This window comes from Peromyscus eremicus, chromosome 18 (assembly GCF_949786415.1).
Source record: "Peromyscus eremicus chromosome 18, PerEre_H2_v1, whole genome shotgun sequence".
Taxonomy (NCBI): Eukaryota; Metazoa; Chordata; class Mammalia; order Rodentia; family Cricetidae; genus Peromyscus; species Peromyscus eremicus.
In genome coordinates, this window is record NC_081434.1 from 21,677,075 (window position 1) to 21,694,123 (window position 17,049).

At 36.1% G+C, this 17,049-nt stretch overlaps 1 protein-coding gene across 1 annotated transcript in view; it reads right to left on the minus strand.

Annotated features, from left to right (window-relative positions):
• The window catches only part of Ppfia2 (PTPRF interacting protein alpha 2), a 442,290-nt gene that overhangs the window by 2,152 nt on the left and 423,089 nt on the right, over positions 1–17,049 (minus strand). The window contains exons 26-29 of the mRNA XM_059245722.1: positions 15,708–15,901; positions 12,508–12,605; positions 6,238–6,413; positions 4,519–4,587 (exon numbers count right to left, since the gene is read on the minus strand). Of these exons, the coding sequence (XP_059101705.1) occupies positions 4,519–4,587; positions 6,238–6,413; positions 12,508–12,605; positions 15,708–15,901 (537 nt within the window). The remainder of the gene's footprint in view (positions 1–4,518; positions 4,588–6,237; positions 6,414–12,507; positions 12,606–15,707; positions 15,902–17,049) is intronic.

Sequence of the window (17,049 nt, forward strand, 5' to 3'; positions counted from 1 at the left end):
CATTTCAATTAACACCTTTGATTGATTTTCAGGTGATGCTATAAGCAAAAGCTGATTCTAGTTAATAAACATTACATGCTAATGACACTGTTCCTGGTTACTCTCCAGAACTTGATATTAAGACCCCATTGCTGAAAACACCAGATATGTGAATCACAAAACATGGTGAGATCAAGCTGGAATTCGTCTAGAAACTTCATCCCTACTGTCTAACTTTTATAGTTCGATAATGTAGTATTGATACTGAGAGAGAAAAATAATCATCAATCAGTTGTATGCAGCTGTAATCCCTGTGAGTGGCAACAATCAGTGGCCTGACAAAACACGCCACCCCTGGTCCGATGGTGGCACTAACGTTGTGGAAGTAACCGAACACTTTTAGGTTGAATGTAAGGCCTGATCCACAAGATAGGACTCAGACCTAGCACCATTTTCAGGGCCAGGAACATGCAGCTAGACAGAATATAGGCCCTAAGGGGGAACCTACTATCACTCTGCTAAAGGGGTATTGCACTCAGCTGACTCCTAATGACTCGTTATTTTACCTATAGATTAGTGTAGCTCTCAAAACTTATCAGAGAAGCTTCTTTGTGCAGTATATGGGCACTAACTAGAGACTCACAACTGGTCATGGCACAGAGAATAAGAAACTGTGGAATGTTAAGCCTTATATGGGACATCAATATCACACCCATTTCTCCCAAGGCTCAGGGATCATTGTAAAAGAAAGAGTCAATGATTGCAGGAGCCAGAGGTAGTAGATGACTACTATGAAGTTGTGTTGCAGGCACATCAGGGAAGCTGTACATAGGAACTCACAGCGATTGTGATAGCAGGCCAAAGATTTGAGCAAGCTCAAGCCAGACAAAATTCTAGCATGGAGAAAGAGGTGACCCTAAAGTCTCACCCATGGCTTAGGAGCTATTGATAACAGATAGTTGTTGAAAGAGGGAGAGTTAGTTTTCTCAAAAGGTCCGTACCCCTGGGAGCTTGACCACTTTGGATGGCCATGAATCCCAAAGTATATGGGTATCATTAATTGTATTCTGTGTGTTTAAAAAAAAGAATGAGGACACAAAGTTGTGTTGATATGACTTGGAAGGGATGTTTGGGAAGAGATGGGGGAGGGGTGGGTATAATCAAAATACAATGTATGAATTTTCTTTCTTTCTTTTTTTAAAGATTTATTTATTTATTATATATACAGTGTAATGTCTGCATGTATCCTTGCAGGCCAGAAGAGGGCACCAGATCTCATTATAGATGGTTGTGAGCCACCATGTGGTTGCTGGGAATCGAACTCAGGACCTCTGGAAGAACAGCCAGTGTTCTTAACCACTAAGCCATCTCTCCAGCACATATGAATTTTCAATAAAGAAAAAGTGATGTAGTTCTGGTCACTAATTCTGTTATGTCTCAATGAAATAATAGCTTTCCTTTTTCTGTATACATAAAGTACCTGTTCAAAGGCAACTATCTTCCTTTGAATTAGTAAGTAGAAACATGCAATTCACCATTTTGTGTGTGCATTTATTTCTAACAAGTGTATAAATCATTCTATATAGATATTATCTTCTAAGATCTCCAAGACTTGCTTCCTGAAGCTACATAGCCACACATGTTCTTTGACCACACTTGTGAAAATGAGAGACCTGCTCCATCTACTTCTGGTCTAACTAGCACCCTTCCTTCCACAACACACGTGAAATTTGTTCACTTGATTTTATTCTGACATGTAGAGAAATAATTGACACTATTCATTTCAAGTTGTTATGGTTCTGTTTGAACAATATAGCATATCTTATATTGAGTGTCAATTTAATTACCATTTAAGGTCTGTTTGGGAGAAAATTTAAATAACTTAAATATTAACACCCCTATTATCAATACCTAAATTACATTTTTATTTGGTAATTTTTTTAAGTTAAGTGATATATGCTGTACCAAAGTGATTTTGTTTTATACTGTCTTAGAACTTCAATGTTCACAGGTGAACAAAAGAAACAATATATTTCAATGCATTAACGGCCTCTCTGACTTCTATATTCTTGGAGAAGTGCTGTTTCAGTTAAATATTTATCAATTATGTAAACCCCTATCTTACATTTTAAGGCTATATGACTTCTTTAATATACAAGGTAAGGTGTTTTTGATTTTCTTTCATTAGTGAGCAAAGGTCTCAGTCATGACACTCTTCCACTTTTCTTTCACCACACAAAGCAATAACTGCAGAACATAATTAGACATTCTTGCAGCAATAACTTAAGAAAACGTTTCCAAGAGATAGGGTTAAGATGCATCTTTTTTTTTTTAAGTTCTTAAAAAAATATGTGTACATGTCTTTGTGTGTGGGGTTGTTTGTGTGCCGGGCCTGTGGAGCTCAGAAAAGGATATCAGATCTACTGAGGTTGGGAATACAAGGTAGGTATGAGTTGCCTGGCATGGGGGCTTGGGTCTGAACTGTGGTTCTCCAAAAGACCAGCGCATGTTATTAACAGCTGAGCTATTTCTCTGCCCCCAAAGCGGATCTTTTTATTTGAAGTCGAGTTCTTAGACATACATTAGAACTTCTCAATTGAGTTCAACAGAATACGCATGTGGCCAAAAGAAAACAAAAGTAAATTCCCTATATAGTAAAGACCAGTTGTTCAGTCATTAGCTTTGCTCAGATTCAAACACTGGACAAAAGAAGTTACAGAATTGCTATTATTTAGCCATACTGGCATGCATGTGCGTGTGTATAGTGTATGCATGTGTGTTGTTCATAGGTGTTCATTATATACAAATGCATTTGTGTGTGAGGAGCAGAGATTTTTGTTAATCATTATCTGCCGATTTTTGATACAGGGCCTTTTACCATACATTGTGATTACTCAACTAGTTTGGCTGCACCTCCAGTGGTCTATCTGTCTCAAGTGCCCCAGTGCCTGAAACCACCATTGTGTGGAGTCTTCTCTGGCCTTATAAACTAGTAGTGGAAATTCAAACTCAAGTTGTCATGTCTATATAGGGAGCACTTCACTGACTAAAGTATCTTTTTATCTCTTTGACTGTGTTTTGGAAAATATACATCATCCTGATCAGAGAATACTTCAAATATTTTAAGAGTTGGTTAGGGTTATGTTTATAAATTTCTAAAATTCCCTTTGCTCAGTACACCATGGGTTTACAACAGCAACGTAATCTACTTTGTCCTTTTGAATATAGAACTATTGCTGTATTTTATGAATTTCCAAGTTCATTCTAATTTTTTGCATTTTTGTGGAACTGGATTAAACCTAGGATCTTGCATTTTCTAGGCACCTTCTTTGCACTGAGCTACATTTTCATAAAAGTCATTTTCAACAGCTGTCTTTGCAGCCAGGGAACACCAGTACTTCCCACAAGAATTATATGTCTCTATTTTCCACTCTATCCCAACGTTTTCTTTTAATTTCTCCCAGAAAGATTTTATTTTTAAAAAATGATCAGTAGGGCTCTCTTAAAGTATCTGCCCATTGTAGAGATTACAAATCTCTATTTCATTTACTCATTTCAGATATCTTCTTACATATTCTTTGTTTTCCAAATCACTTGAGCTGTGTATACCATACTCAGGGCATCTTGTAATCAATATAACCATTATAGCCTACAATTCTTAAGATTTTTTTTTATTTTTAAGAAAACTAAACATCCCTATATAAAATTACAAATTTTCTAATTTATCAAAACCAAATTCTCTCCTTTTTAATATTCTAAAGTTTCTGGAAAAGATGTAAGGGCACTTAGAAAATAGACACATTCCTTATTTAAAAGTTGAACTTATCCATATTAGTGGTTTTAGCGATAAATTAAAACGAACTGTTTCTTGAAATTTTATGGTCACTGCTCATGGAAACGTCTTACTTTAAGTTAATTTTTAAGGGCTACATACCAAAGTGACAACATTCATGAATCTCAGTGCTAAATAAAATTTCAAAACTAAGAAATATTTTAAGTTTAAAATTTAGGAGCAAATGAGAACGTTTCTAGATGCTACATATAAAACTTGCTAATTTGCAAGCCCTATTCCTTCAAAGCATGGACTGCTGCCATTCTTCATATAAGCTATACGATACTTTAAAAAAACATTAAAATATGATTGCATCATTTTCCCCTTCCCTTTTTTCTCTACACCACCTCCCATGCTCTAACCCTCAAGTTCACGGCCTATTCCTTATTTTTGAGATTATAATGTAATTACATTTCTTTTCTTTAGTCCCTCCATAGCCTCCCTAACACCCCTCCTTGCTCTCTTTCAAATTCATGGCTTCTTTTGTCAATAATTGCTATTGCATATATATATATATATGCAATATCATATATATATATACATATATATATGTATTCCTACGTGTAATCCCTCAGTTTGTATGATAGTGCTTGCATCTATGTTTTTAGGGTTGACCATTTGGTACTGGACAACCGATCTGTGTGCCCTTCTCTGGGGAAGGCTATTTTAAGTTGTAAGATACTTCTGAATGTGAGGTAACAACTTACTTCATCCAGTCGCCGCTCAGTTCCCAGAGCCAGGAGGTTATTGTACTCGCGTTCAAGAATCTGCCTTGCCTGTTGACATCAAATCAAACTCACTGTCACTGAAGTTACATTTTATTAAATAAACATAAAGGTTTTATTTATCTGAAGATGTGTTATGAAACATGTTTTCGTAGAGAGTTCCCTTGCATCAATGGCTGCAGTCAAGAAGCTTTTACTTCAAATGCTTATTTTATTCCAACTAAGCCTTTTATGTAAACTTTAACTGTCATGTTAAACTGTTTAAATATTAAAAACAAAATAAAGTTGTACTGCATTGGATTTTATCCAGTGTAACAGGTAGTTCACAGACTTGAAACTTTAGAAAAAATGTCCTGGGTTTTGCTTATTTGTTTGCTTGTGTTTTGAGACAAAATCTTACTGTGAACACTAAGGTAGAAGACACTATCCCAGGCTGGCCTTAAACTAGTGATTCCCATGTCTCAGCCACCAAAGTGCTGGAATTACAGGCATGCAGCACCTTGCCCAGTTTAAACCTCATATATGTAAGGATTCCTGTGCTACAGCTCTTAAAATGTTATTAATTTTATGGACTGTACAGTAAATCGGAGGTATTTGAATTTACGTGGAACTCTGCTGAATCATACACCTCTCCAGATTTAGGGATCACCAGAACAATCAGTTAAATGTAAGTATAATTAAATATGTAAAGAGAAGGGCCAGCCTATCAGAGACCAAAGGCCATCAGTCACAGGTATTGTTTCGAGGAGATATGGATTCAGGTAGGGGGCTATATCACAGAACTCCAACTCTCTGTCTTTCTAATTAAAAAAAATATTTTATGTTCATTGGTATTTTGCCTGCATGTATGTCTGTGGGAAGATGTCAGAAGCCCTGGAATTCGAGTTACAGACGTGTGTGAGCAACCATGTCGGTGCTGGGAATGGAACCTGGGTCAGATGGGAGAGCAGCCAGTGCTCTTAACCACTGAGCCATCTCTCCATCCCCTCCCTGCCTTTCTAATTTTAAGATTATGTTTTCATAGCAACTTATTACCTTAAAATTGAAATTCCAGTGACAGAAATAAAATATGATTATATTAAATGGAACAAGCTAGGGACAGAGAGACATGTACACATAATGTAAGGCAAGTATGGAATTTGAGCTCACAGAAGCTGAGTGTAGGATTGTGGTTAATGGAATAGAGAGAATAGGGGCTGGGAGAAAGGCTACTCAGTGGGCACAAAGTTATAAGGCTGCAAGGAATCCATTCAATTGTAGGTAACTATAATATATTTTGTATTATTAAAGCTAGAAGAAATTATTATAATTTCTTTGTGACTGATTTTATGTGTGGCCCTGGATCCCTGGAACTCATTGTATAGACCAGGCTTGCCTCAAGGTCAAAATCTGCCTGCCTCTTTTTCTTGAACAGTGGGATTAAGGTATGTGCCACCATGCCAGGCTATTTTAGAAGATTTTATCAAAACAAAATGAAAATGTCTGAGGAGCTATATATGTCTAACCCAATATAAACAACACTCTGTTCAATATATATAGTATTCACATTACCTCATTTTATTTATTATGTGTATATGTGCTAATTAAGGTAAATTTAGTAAAAACAACAATAAATTCACAGCCCTATAATTTTCTAAAGGTTTCATTTGTTATCCTATTAACCAAGATCTGGTGAAGTGCAGTACAAAGGGGCTTGCTTGCCTGGGTGTTCTGTGTTGGAATCTGCAACAATAAAGCCAGGCTGCTGTAGTCAAAGTTCTCATCCAGGGCTATAAGCGAGCCATGCACTCCGCTCTCCAGGATGTTATTTGCATATTCTCGAAGTCCAATTGCTTGTATCCAGCGAATAACTCGATCATTGCTCCACACTAAGACATCTAGGAAAAGAGATGCATTACATCAAGAGCCAATCCTTTGCATGGTGAACAAAATCCCAGTTGAAAGGAGCTGCAGCTCTCTGGCCAGGTGACATTGATGCTGATCTCTCTGCTCCCTAGAGCTGTCGACTCCTTTCTGTTCCATGAACATGCTGTTCTAATCATCAACCTTTGCTGTGCTACATCTCACAATAAGTTGGCATTTTCAGAAGCTTATTATTACGGAAAAGGCAGAACTCCTCCCACACTGAATACTGTATCAACGTGTTTATTGATGTTTTTATATCAGGGCCCTGGAATCTAGTTGAAGTTGGGCATTTTTGCCACCAGATGGGGACAGTTGCCCCTCTCTCCTTCTTCACACTCCTAGCCCTCATTATTCGTCCACCTTCTTCCTCTCTCTCTCTCTCTCTCTCTCTCTATATATATATATATATATATATATGCACACATATAGAGTGTATATATACACATATACACATACATACATGTATATATTTATATACACACAGACATATATATGCACATACATACACACATATACTTATATATATGCATCTGTGTATGTATAGATACATATACATACACACACACGTATATATATCAACATTATGGTTCAAATGCTGTGCTTCATTTGAAGTATTTTTTAAACACTGCTTCAATATTGTATATAATTCAAAGATCCTTATTTTTCTTCTGATGTTACATGTAAAAGAGAATTATCAGAACAAAAAGAAAGTACATTGGCACTTTGATATTATTATTATTATTATTAACATCATCATTTTGGGTTTTTGAGGCAGGGTTTCTCTATATAACTCTGGCTGTCCTGGAACTCTCTCTGTCGACCAGGCTGGCCTCAAACTCAGAGAGATCCTCCTGCCTCTGCCTCCCTGAGTGTTGGAATTAAAGATGTGCAACACCACTGCCTGGTGACACTTTGGTATTAAGTCATAATTTTTTCCAATAATTTAATACTGGCAAAAACTCAAGCATACATTGACACATACCATAAGTTGATTTTTCTTTGTTTAAAAGTGGCATTTCTAGGAAGTACAATACATTTTAACATTTAGTTCCTAAAATTAGGACCTTCAGAGGAAATGCCATTTGTGCCTGTTTGAGATAAAACCCAGAAAAAAAAATGTGTTTTTTCCATTGATTCTATCATATCTTGACTTTACGAGTCAGCAGAATGATGCACAAAAACTATAAAGTCGTATGTACACCATAATGCTCTGTATAAAGAAAAAAATTAAAGGAATTAAAGATTAAGTAAGAAAACAATAAAAGATTTTCTCTACTTGCAGAAAAGAAATCAAAGTGTTGATGGTACCACATTAAAAGCAGCATTTCTGTAAATAGTTTCCTTTCTGAGTAAAATTTATACTTAAACTTATATATATATAATATATATACATACATACATATAGTTAAAGTTTTGTTTGCAAAGCTATCATCAACTTGTTCTACTTCACTCATTTGTCGTCAGCATGGGTTCCCTCATGCGTAACATTTCAACAAAATGATATCACTGTCCCAAGCAGGAGCACGACTCATTCCCTCGGTGACTGGTCCTACTCTGACCGTAACCTGTACTGGTTCTGACTAATACTTGTGTGTGTATCTCCATTACTTCTGATTTTCAGTGTTCTGATATTGTGGTGTGTCTTCTACAGAAACCATGACAATACTATTTTTTTAATTTCTGTTTTGAATACACTAGTTAGCGTATCTCTATTTCATATTGTTACTCAGATATCTCAATTTAAATCTATCATATCATACTTGTCTTAGCTTTCATCATTCCTTACCTTTTAAATATTATGTATTTTCTTTTTAATATTTTCTAGCTCCCTATTACAGTTCTTCTATTTTATATTATTCTGCCACAAGTAATGCTTAAAAGTTAAACTATATATTCTTGACTCATTAATGTCTTCTGTATCTTGGGCCCTATATCATTTTATAGATATGGACATCTTCAAATCATTTAATTTCTTTTGCCCCAACACAATCATTGTAGCATTTCAGTTGTTATTTGTTGTAGTTCTGTGTAAAATCTAAGCCCTCTAGACATTGTTACCTGCAGGAGTAATAATTTTACAAATACATTCTTTGGGTCTGTATCCATACTGCAATTTGTATTAGCTTTGTAGTTTTTCTTCTGTCTAAATTTGTGATTCTAATATTTATTTTCAGATTCAACTTTGTCTCAGATTCTGTTTCCCTGAAAATGTACTGAATCTGCCATTACAATTAGTGGACTTGTAGATCCCTAACTATTGATTACCTGGACTGGGTAAGTGTGAACAAGTCACACCACTACTAGTTCACTTACTTTTACTAAATGCATAATTTTTTTTAGACTAATGAGATAATCCTTCTTCAAAAATGATAAAAAATAAATAAATTCGACTTCACAATGTGCAGATGCAGATGTACACATAAACATGCTTGCTCATGCTTTATAGTCTAAGACATATTTGCTTGTTTCTGCAAATATATGTCAATCAAAATCCCCATCATACATGTAGTTAAGAATCATTAAATAATATGATACATTTATGGCATTGAGACAGATAAACTCTAATTGTAACTTTTCTTATTTGGAACAGCCTCGTAGTAATTGTAATATAAATGCCTTTCACAGCAAAATTATACCCTGGAATGTATGCTTAATAGGAATCCTCTTGACCTAATGGCTGAAGATCAATGTCAACTGTGTCTTAGCAACAAATTAAAAGTTAGTACATTCTTGACACCTTCCTCTCATCAGAAACCTGTTTTCTAAGGTCAAAGTTAATTAGCACTTCCGGTTAATTAGCACTTCCCATAATAACAGAGCATCTAGTCAGAGCTGAGATCTATTCCTCAAAATGCCATCAGGGCAATTGTAGGAAGCAGGGGTTCCTTATGATCTCACTTGCAGCCACTTATATTCGATTGTTTGTATGTAACACAGTGAATCAGAGCAGCTTTTTTCTCAGGGCTACAGTCTAAGCCGTGACTGCCAAATAATAATAGAACATTTGCTACTGGGCCAAATGGGCAATTCTCCTTTTTCAGATCAATCTATCTGTAGAGAAATTCATGCCGTGTGATCCGGCATAATGCAATCTACTTGGGAAATATACTTCAGAAAGAACACAAGAAAGTGGTATCCTACAGACAAAATCTGCTCATGAAACAAAACATCTTTTGTTAGGTCAAACCCACATTCCCTTCTGGGGTCTGTCCTTGGTCCATTAGTTTCCGAATTTTAATTCAACTGTAGAACAATACACTTAAAACAACCTACAATTTCTTGGGGTCCAAAAATAAAGAAAAATCTGAGAACTTGATTTTGACAAAGAAAAAAATATATATTATTGCTTCTTGTTAGCAAGCTAAGTGAAATGTTAAAAGAAACCCATCATGTATTTATCTACTCACTGGTGAACAGTGCATGTATAAAAAAATACGTTCAAATATTCATCTTCACAAGCATTCAAGTACGGCTTTCTAGAAGTAATTTAATGTTCAAAATTGCTAGAGATAATTTTTCTGAAGCTGACACAATGAATGTAAGGAAAATCTGAGACAGGTAATCATAAATAAAAATATAACAGTGTTAAATTTTAATATGGGAAGAGAAGGATAGGTAAAACATGCCATTTTCTTATGTAAACTAGGATGTAAAGGAAATTAAAATAAAAATAGACTTGTATCCACTTTGAGCAGTTAATGTGGCATAGTCAATCTCACCCTATATTATGAAATGCTTGCAAGTTCATGGGTCATGGAAAATGAAAATATAACAAATAATTTCATCGCTCTGCTAGACAGTTTTATGTCAATTTGACAAAACCTAAACTCATATGAGAGGAGGTAACCCCAATTAAGTAAATGTCTCCATAAGATTAGGTTGGAGGCAGGCCTGTGGGGCATTTTCTGAATTAGTGATTGATGTGGGAGGTCCTAGACTATTGTATGTGGGGCTACCCCTGGGCTGGTGGTGTTCCTGGGTTCTAAAGGAAAGCAGGCTGAGGAAAACACAGGAAGCAAGCCAGGAAGCAGCACCCCTCCATGGCCTCTGCATCAGCTCTTGCCTCCATGTTCCTACCCTGTTTGAGTTCCTGTCCTGACTTCCTTCAGTGATGAACAGTGACACGGACTTTGTAAGTCAAATAAACCCATTCCTCCCAACTTGCAGTTTGGTCATGGTGTTTCATCACAGCAATAGAAATCCTAATGAAGATAATATTTAAAACATTTTTCAAAAACATTTGAACACATTTAACAAGGCTATTCCTCCTTTAAAAAATATGCAGACTAAAATTGTTTACTAACAAAACCAGAGGACTGTATATGCTTATATCTAACATCCAACAACTTGTTTTTCTTTAACAATCAGAAAGATGTAGTGGTTTGCAGCAAGGGAAAATCCAGTGTATTTGCTTTTTAAATCATGTTTTCTCCTCTATATTAAAGTGATATGTTTTTCCTGTGCTAGATGCTTGTGATGTGATATCTGAAATGATACGTACTAATGATAGGGTATAGTGAAGTTAGTATCGAATCCTTAAGAGGAAACTAGTGAGAAGTCCTTAGGTCAGCCATGGGTACTTCCTTCGAAGGGAGTAAAGTGATTCTTGTAGACTTCTTGCTAATTCTCCTAAGGGGGTTGTTATAAATGACTTAGTCTACTAAGACCAAGAATCTTGTCTGCAATGTAACTGTCTATAACCCGTTTGCTAACGTGAGTTATGAGGGCAAGGGAGATGCCCAAAAAAATCTGTGCCATGCTGTGTGGATTTTTAACCTCACAAACACGGAGATGCATTTCTTCTTTAGAAACTCGTCTTGCCTTGGATAGTTTGTTATAGTAACTCAAAACTGAATAATAGAAAGGTTAATTATTAAATATATTACTTTTCAAATGTGTTTGCAGCACGGTCTGTCTTTGTACATAGTGATTGCAACAGTTAGTCTTGTAACATGAACATGACTCTGAACTAAAGTTATTAATGGACTGGTGAATTTCATAGAGGATATATTTACAGAATTTCCACATAAATTCCCAATATAATTTTTATAATTACTTATGAGTGCTGTGGGAAGTTCTGTATGGCAAATGTGTTGCTAATTAACCAATAAATAAAACACTGATTGGCCATTGGCTAGGCAGGAAGTGTAGGCGGGGCAAGGAGGAGAATAAAGCTGGGAAGTGAAAGGCTGAGTCAGAGAGACACTGCCAGCTGCCACGATGAGAAACAGCTTGTGATGTGAAGATGCCGGTAAGCCACGAGTCACGTGGCAAGGTATAGATTTATAGAAGTGGATTAATTTAAGCTATAAGAACAGTTAGCAAGAAGCCTGCCACGGCCATACAGTTTGAAAGCAACATAAGTCTCTGTGTTTACTTGGTCGGGTCTGAGAGGCTGTGGGACTGGCAGGTGATCGAGATTTGTCCTGACTGTGGGCCAGGCAAGAAAACTCTAGCTACATATGAGAAAATTTCTGAGAACTGAAATTAAATTCAAATGCTGTAAACCAAGATGAACATCGACATCCAACAACTTGTTTTTCTTTAACAATGAGAAAGATCTAATGGTTCCTGACAAATGAACATCTAGTATATTTGTCTTTTAAATTATGTTATCTCCTCAATATTAAGGTGAACAGGTAATTTGGTAGGGTTTTAGTGTCCCCCAAATTTTCCTATGTTGGGTTCTTTTCCCTTAGTGGTATAATATACTGCTGTAGAAACAACATATATTTTCTGAATTATAATGACAATATTCTTTTAAAAACATTCAGCAAAAAGGTCTACAGGAGCCATTTTTAACATGGGCAGAATACATCATTAATACGTTCAAAGAGATAAATCTACTTCCAGAAATTCAAGAGTGTGTCCTCAAAATGTTGACCTTATGATGTGTCAATATCCTTTTCTGTGTTATAACTGAGGAAAAACCAGCAATGACACTTTGAGCAAAATGTGTGATATAGTCTGATGATGATTGTTTCATATACATCATCTTAGGTTTAAGAACAGAGATGTCCAAACCTCCCCAGGAAAAACGTTTGTTACTAAACAATGGTGTGTTACCTTTTATCTCATGTTGGCTTGCGTCTCGTCTTCTCTCGAGCTCTTTTCTATCATAATTCAACCTTTTCAAGCACATAATTCCATATTGTAAACTGGTTCTATTTTCAGAAAGGAGAAAACACATTAAATTGCAGCACCAGGTGAAGAATATTCTCTTATTAATTATGGACACCTCCACATTACTCTCTAGAAGAGCCCATTTATCACTTACATCCACAATAGCTCCCTTTAATTAGGAAGGATTATAGATTTAATTATCTCAATAATAAAATGTTTCTAAAACAAAGAAAATATGACGCATAGGATAGTCACAATTTTAAAAATAATGAGAGATAGTTATCTATGGTTCCATAGATATCCATATGTATAGACACATAATTATACATAGTTATCTGGACAGTTACACATCTGTCTTCAATTTAGCATTTTCTACTTTACAGTTTAGCAAATTAGTGTTTTATTCCTTCACAAAGAACTTAATGTCTCTCCTTAGAGACAGGAATAACTTGATAGTAAATCAAAGATTCTTTGAATGATGAAAAAAAAGGAATGAATTAAGTAGTAAGTCAGGGTACAAAATATGAATAATTAGCCACCAACACTAGGACAGACCAGTATGTAATAAAGAGCAACTCAAAGTCTCCTGACACTCTGCAGAGAGTGTGCTGGGGAAGAGAAAACATCATGGCACTCAGAAGAGTAAGATGCAAGAAAGGTTGGGCTACTAGGGGAACAGAACATTATAAATCATACTGCAGTACTGTGGATGAAATTTCAGAGATATGGTGATGTTGGGACACGCCATGTAGAGCTGAAATTCAGGCTAGCAATTAACGGGCAGATACAGTCCCCTATGAAAAATCTAGATATGCCAAAGCAAGACTTGCATGTCATGTATGAGATGCATTCTTGGGGAATTTTCAGAGAGGAAAAGATATTAATAAAATGACTTCTTTTTATTTTTGTTTTACTTAGGGAATAATGATCTCATAGCATGTACAACATAGGGAAATGGTGATCCTAGAAGACAGAAAAAAATTAAGGGCGTACAGCAGTAAGTATAAAAAGGAAACCTCACAGATGCCCAGAGAGAAGAAATAATAAAATTAGAGTTAGTAATAATAGATTGAGTAGAAATAAAGACTGTAGAAGAGTATGATAGGAAAATAAAAGGGCTTCTAGGTTTAAAGTAACAATCATTGAATATCAGTTTCTTTTTTGAGCTACATTTTTATTTAGAATTCTTTTATTCATTTTACATACCGTTTACAGATCCCCCTCTCTTCCCTCCTCCCACCTCCCAGCCTTCCTCCTCAACCTACCCCCCATCCCCCTCCACCCATCCCCCATTCCCCCTCCACAAGGTTAGGCCTCCCATGGGGAGTCCACAGAGCCTGGTACATTCACCCTCCCTGTGCATCAAGGCTGTGCAAGGTATCCCACCATAGGTAGTGGGCTCCAAAAAGCCAGCTTATGCACTAGGGATGGATCATCCTGAGTGAACTAACCCAGACTCAGAAGGACAAACATGCTACATACTCACTCATAAGTGAATGCTAGGTGTAAAGCAAAGGATAAACAGACTACCACCCACAGATCCAGAGAAGCTAGCTAACAAGGAGGACCCTAAGAGGGATGCATGGATTGCCTTGGGAAGGGGAAATAGATGAGATCTACATGAGTAAACTGGGGGTGAGGGAGGCAATGGAGGGTAGGGAATAGGGGGTGAGAACAAAAGGGAATGAGATGTTCGAGCCAGAACAGGGACCAAATGGGAGAGTGATAAAAGAGATACCATGATAGAGGGAGACATGGGGATAGGGAGAAGTTGGGTGCTAGGGAAGTTCCACAGGAACCCAGGAATCCACAAGGATGACCCAGCTTAGACTACTAGCATTGATTTCTTAAATGTTTAGCAATAGATACATATTCAGACATGTACACCAGAGAGTCTATACACACACACATACACACACACACACACACACACACACACACACACACACACACACACGATACATTTCTGTGTTACGTAATGTGACACAAGCATCTGAAATCCCAGAAAAAGAACATGAGCGTCTGTCTCCCTACATGCATATACTGAAGCCTTTACCCGCATCATCCAGAATGGAGATGGGACCTTTAAAATGGGACAACCAATTTAAATGATGTCATCAAGTAGACATTAATCTATTTTTATAAGAATAAACAATTTGGAAAATCACAGACAGCTGAAGCGTGTACTTAGAGAGGAAAGACTAAATATGGACACATAGAGAGGATGGGAGACCTCCAGATAAACAGACGTGTCCAGACCTTCATCTTTCCCTCCACCACCTAGAGGAGGGGCCACCAGGCTACAACACGGTATGTAACAAACAGTATCACTCATCACAAGCCCTGATAAACCTGATAGAGTATAAATAATCTGAATGAAAGATTTATTCCTTATTATCTCATTTTGACAGATTTTAAATAAAAACATTCAGCAGTAGTTTTTCAAGAACGAATATGCTAATAACCCAAAATATTCACATTTATGTAAGAACCAAAGGGACAATTATGTCCCTCATAGAAGAATTTTTTCTAGGATGTCCTTAAGTTACACAGTTTATAATCACATAGCTTTGTAAAGTTTGAAACTACAAATATTCATTTAATCTTCGTAAAATTTTTGTTTTGTTCTTAGTGGTTTTTTTTTTTTCATTTTCTTTTATGTGTGAGTGTTTTGCTAGCATGCATATGTGTGCACCATGTGCATGCTTGATACCCCTGACAATCAGAAGAGGGCATCTGATCAGTGGGAACTGGACTTAATGATGGTTGTGACCCACCATATGGATGCTAGGAATTGAATCTGAGTCTTCTGCGGGAGCAACAAGTGTTCTTAACCACTAAGCCGTCTCTCTACCTCATAGGTAATTCTCTAATATAAATCTAAAAAATAATTATAAAAAATCCAATCAAGAAAAAGCGAAAAGTACTCACTATGAGAACCACTTGTGTATGTACCTTTGCGTATAACATAAACATAGCTCTCCATTAGCAAAACCTTCAATCTTTGCCTGAGCATTTGTTGCATGTAGATGACACAGACCTTTAGACTGAGAAACCTTCTCTTTCTACTGTCCTTCTATTTTCTTTTGTTAGCTGCATATTGATTATGGTTTCACTTTCACCGTTCTTTTCTGAAAACCTACCGATGGAAACTATCCACCATTTTTAAATGGACACGAAGATCTTTTTTGGTGAGGTGGTCTAACATTCGTGCATCAACCAAGCATTCCATAAAGTAACTTCTGTACTGAGGCAGCCCCAGGCTGGGCAGCCATTCGTTTCCAATCCATTCGTGGTTCATATCTCCATAAGCCAGGGTCTGTAGAAAGACCGGACACTGGAATTGTTTTATAGCAGTCAAGTTTCTTAACCAATAAAATGAGATGGTAAATGGAGGATATTAGCAATTATGATAACTGAAATTTTATCACTATGATACATATGTCAACAAAAAAGAGATAACATTTAACCTGAATGTATTTTTATTTACTCTAGCACAAAACAAACTCTGCATAATTTGTTAGAACCTTGGCCTGTAAAAATAAGTAACTTCACTGTGTATTTTAAAACAATAAATTTTGTCCAAATATGTGTCTGGTTAGTAAAAAAAATCAACATATAGCTAGAGGTATGGTATGCATTTGAAACCTAAAGATTCCACTTCTATACTGGTAGAATTCTTTACTTCCTTTATTCTTAAAATACTACACCACTTCCCTCCATCAATGATTCTATAGCTATTGTCCTCATGTCATAGCAAACCCTGATGTGAAACAGAAACCTTAGTAAACAAATAAAGGAAAAACAGGGAGAGTGGAAGACAGCATGCTGACATTATACTATGGGGAAGAGAGTATATTGAGCATTCCATTAGGTTCCTAGAGGAATCCTTGACCAGAAATCAGTCAATCTATGTGTGTAAAGCAGCCTTGATCAAAAACTAAGACAGATAAGCTAACTCTTTTTTTGAAAAGTAAGAACCGATCTTCCCACATGGTGTTCAAACAGGTAAAATAAAAAGTCATATCAACTACCAGTACTAAACTCAATTTCTACAAAAAGATCATTCATTTTTGAGAAAATTTAAAGGAAGTATATTATTAATCATTTAAAGGATATTGATTTTAGAGAGTTATCTACTTAGTGAATAATTGTGCTGTGAATTCACAGTTCTAATTATACTATGTAAATATAGCAAGAATTTGGATGTTCTTTTTTTTAAGAATTATGAAATTTGTTTCAGTGTTAAAATTGACTGTAACCTATGCTACAGCATGCTTAAATATAGATCCTTATAAAAGCACCAAATTTTATTTACTTTCTAAATTTATTCTCTCAGTTGTCCAACTTGTACAAATGCTGAAGAAAATGTGCACTATATTATTTAATATAAATTTCTGTCTCCTGTGATCAATTTAATAATTGGGATTGTCCTCATCTTACACTTGATGTGCTGACATCTGTCATTCCTGCACCAATCCCCCA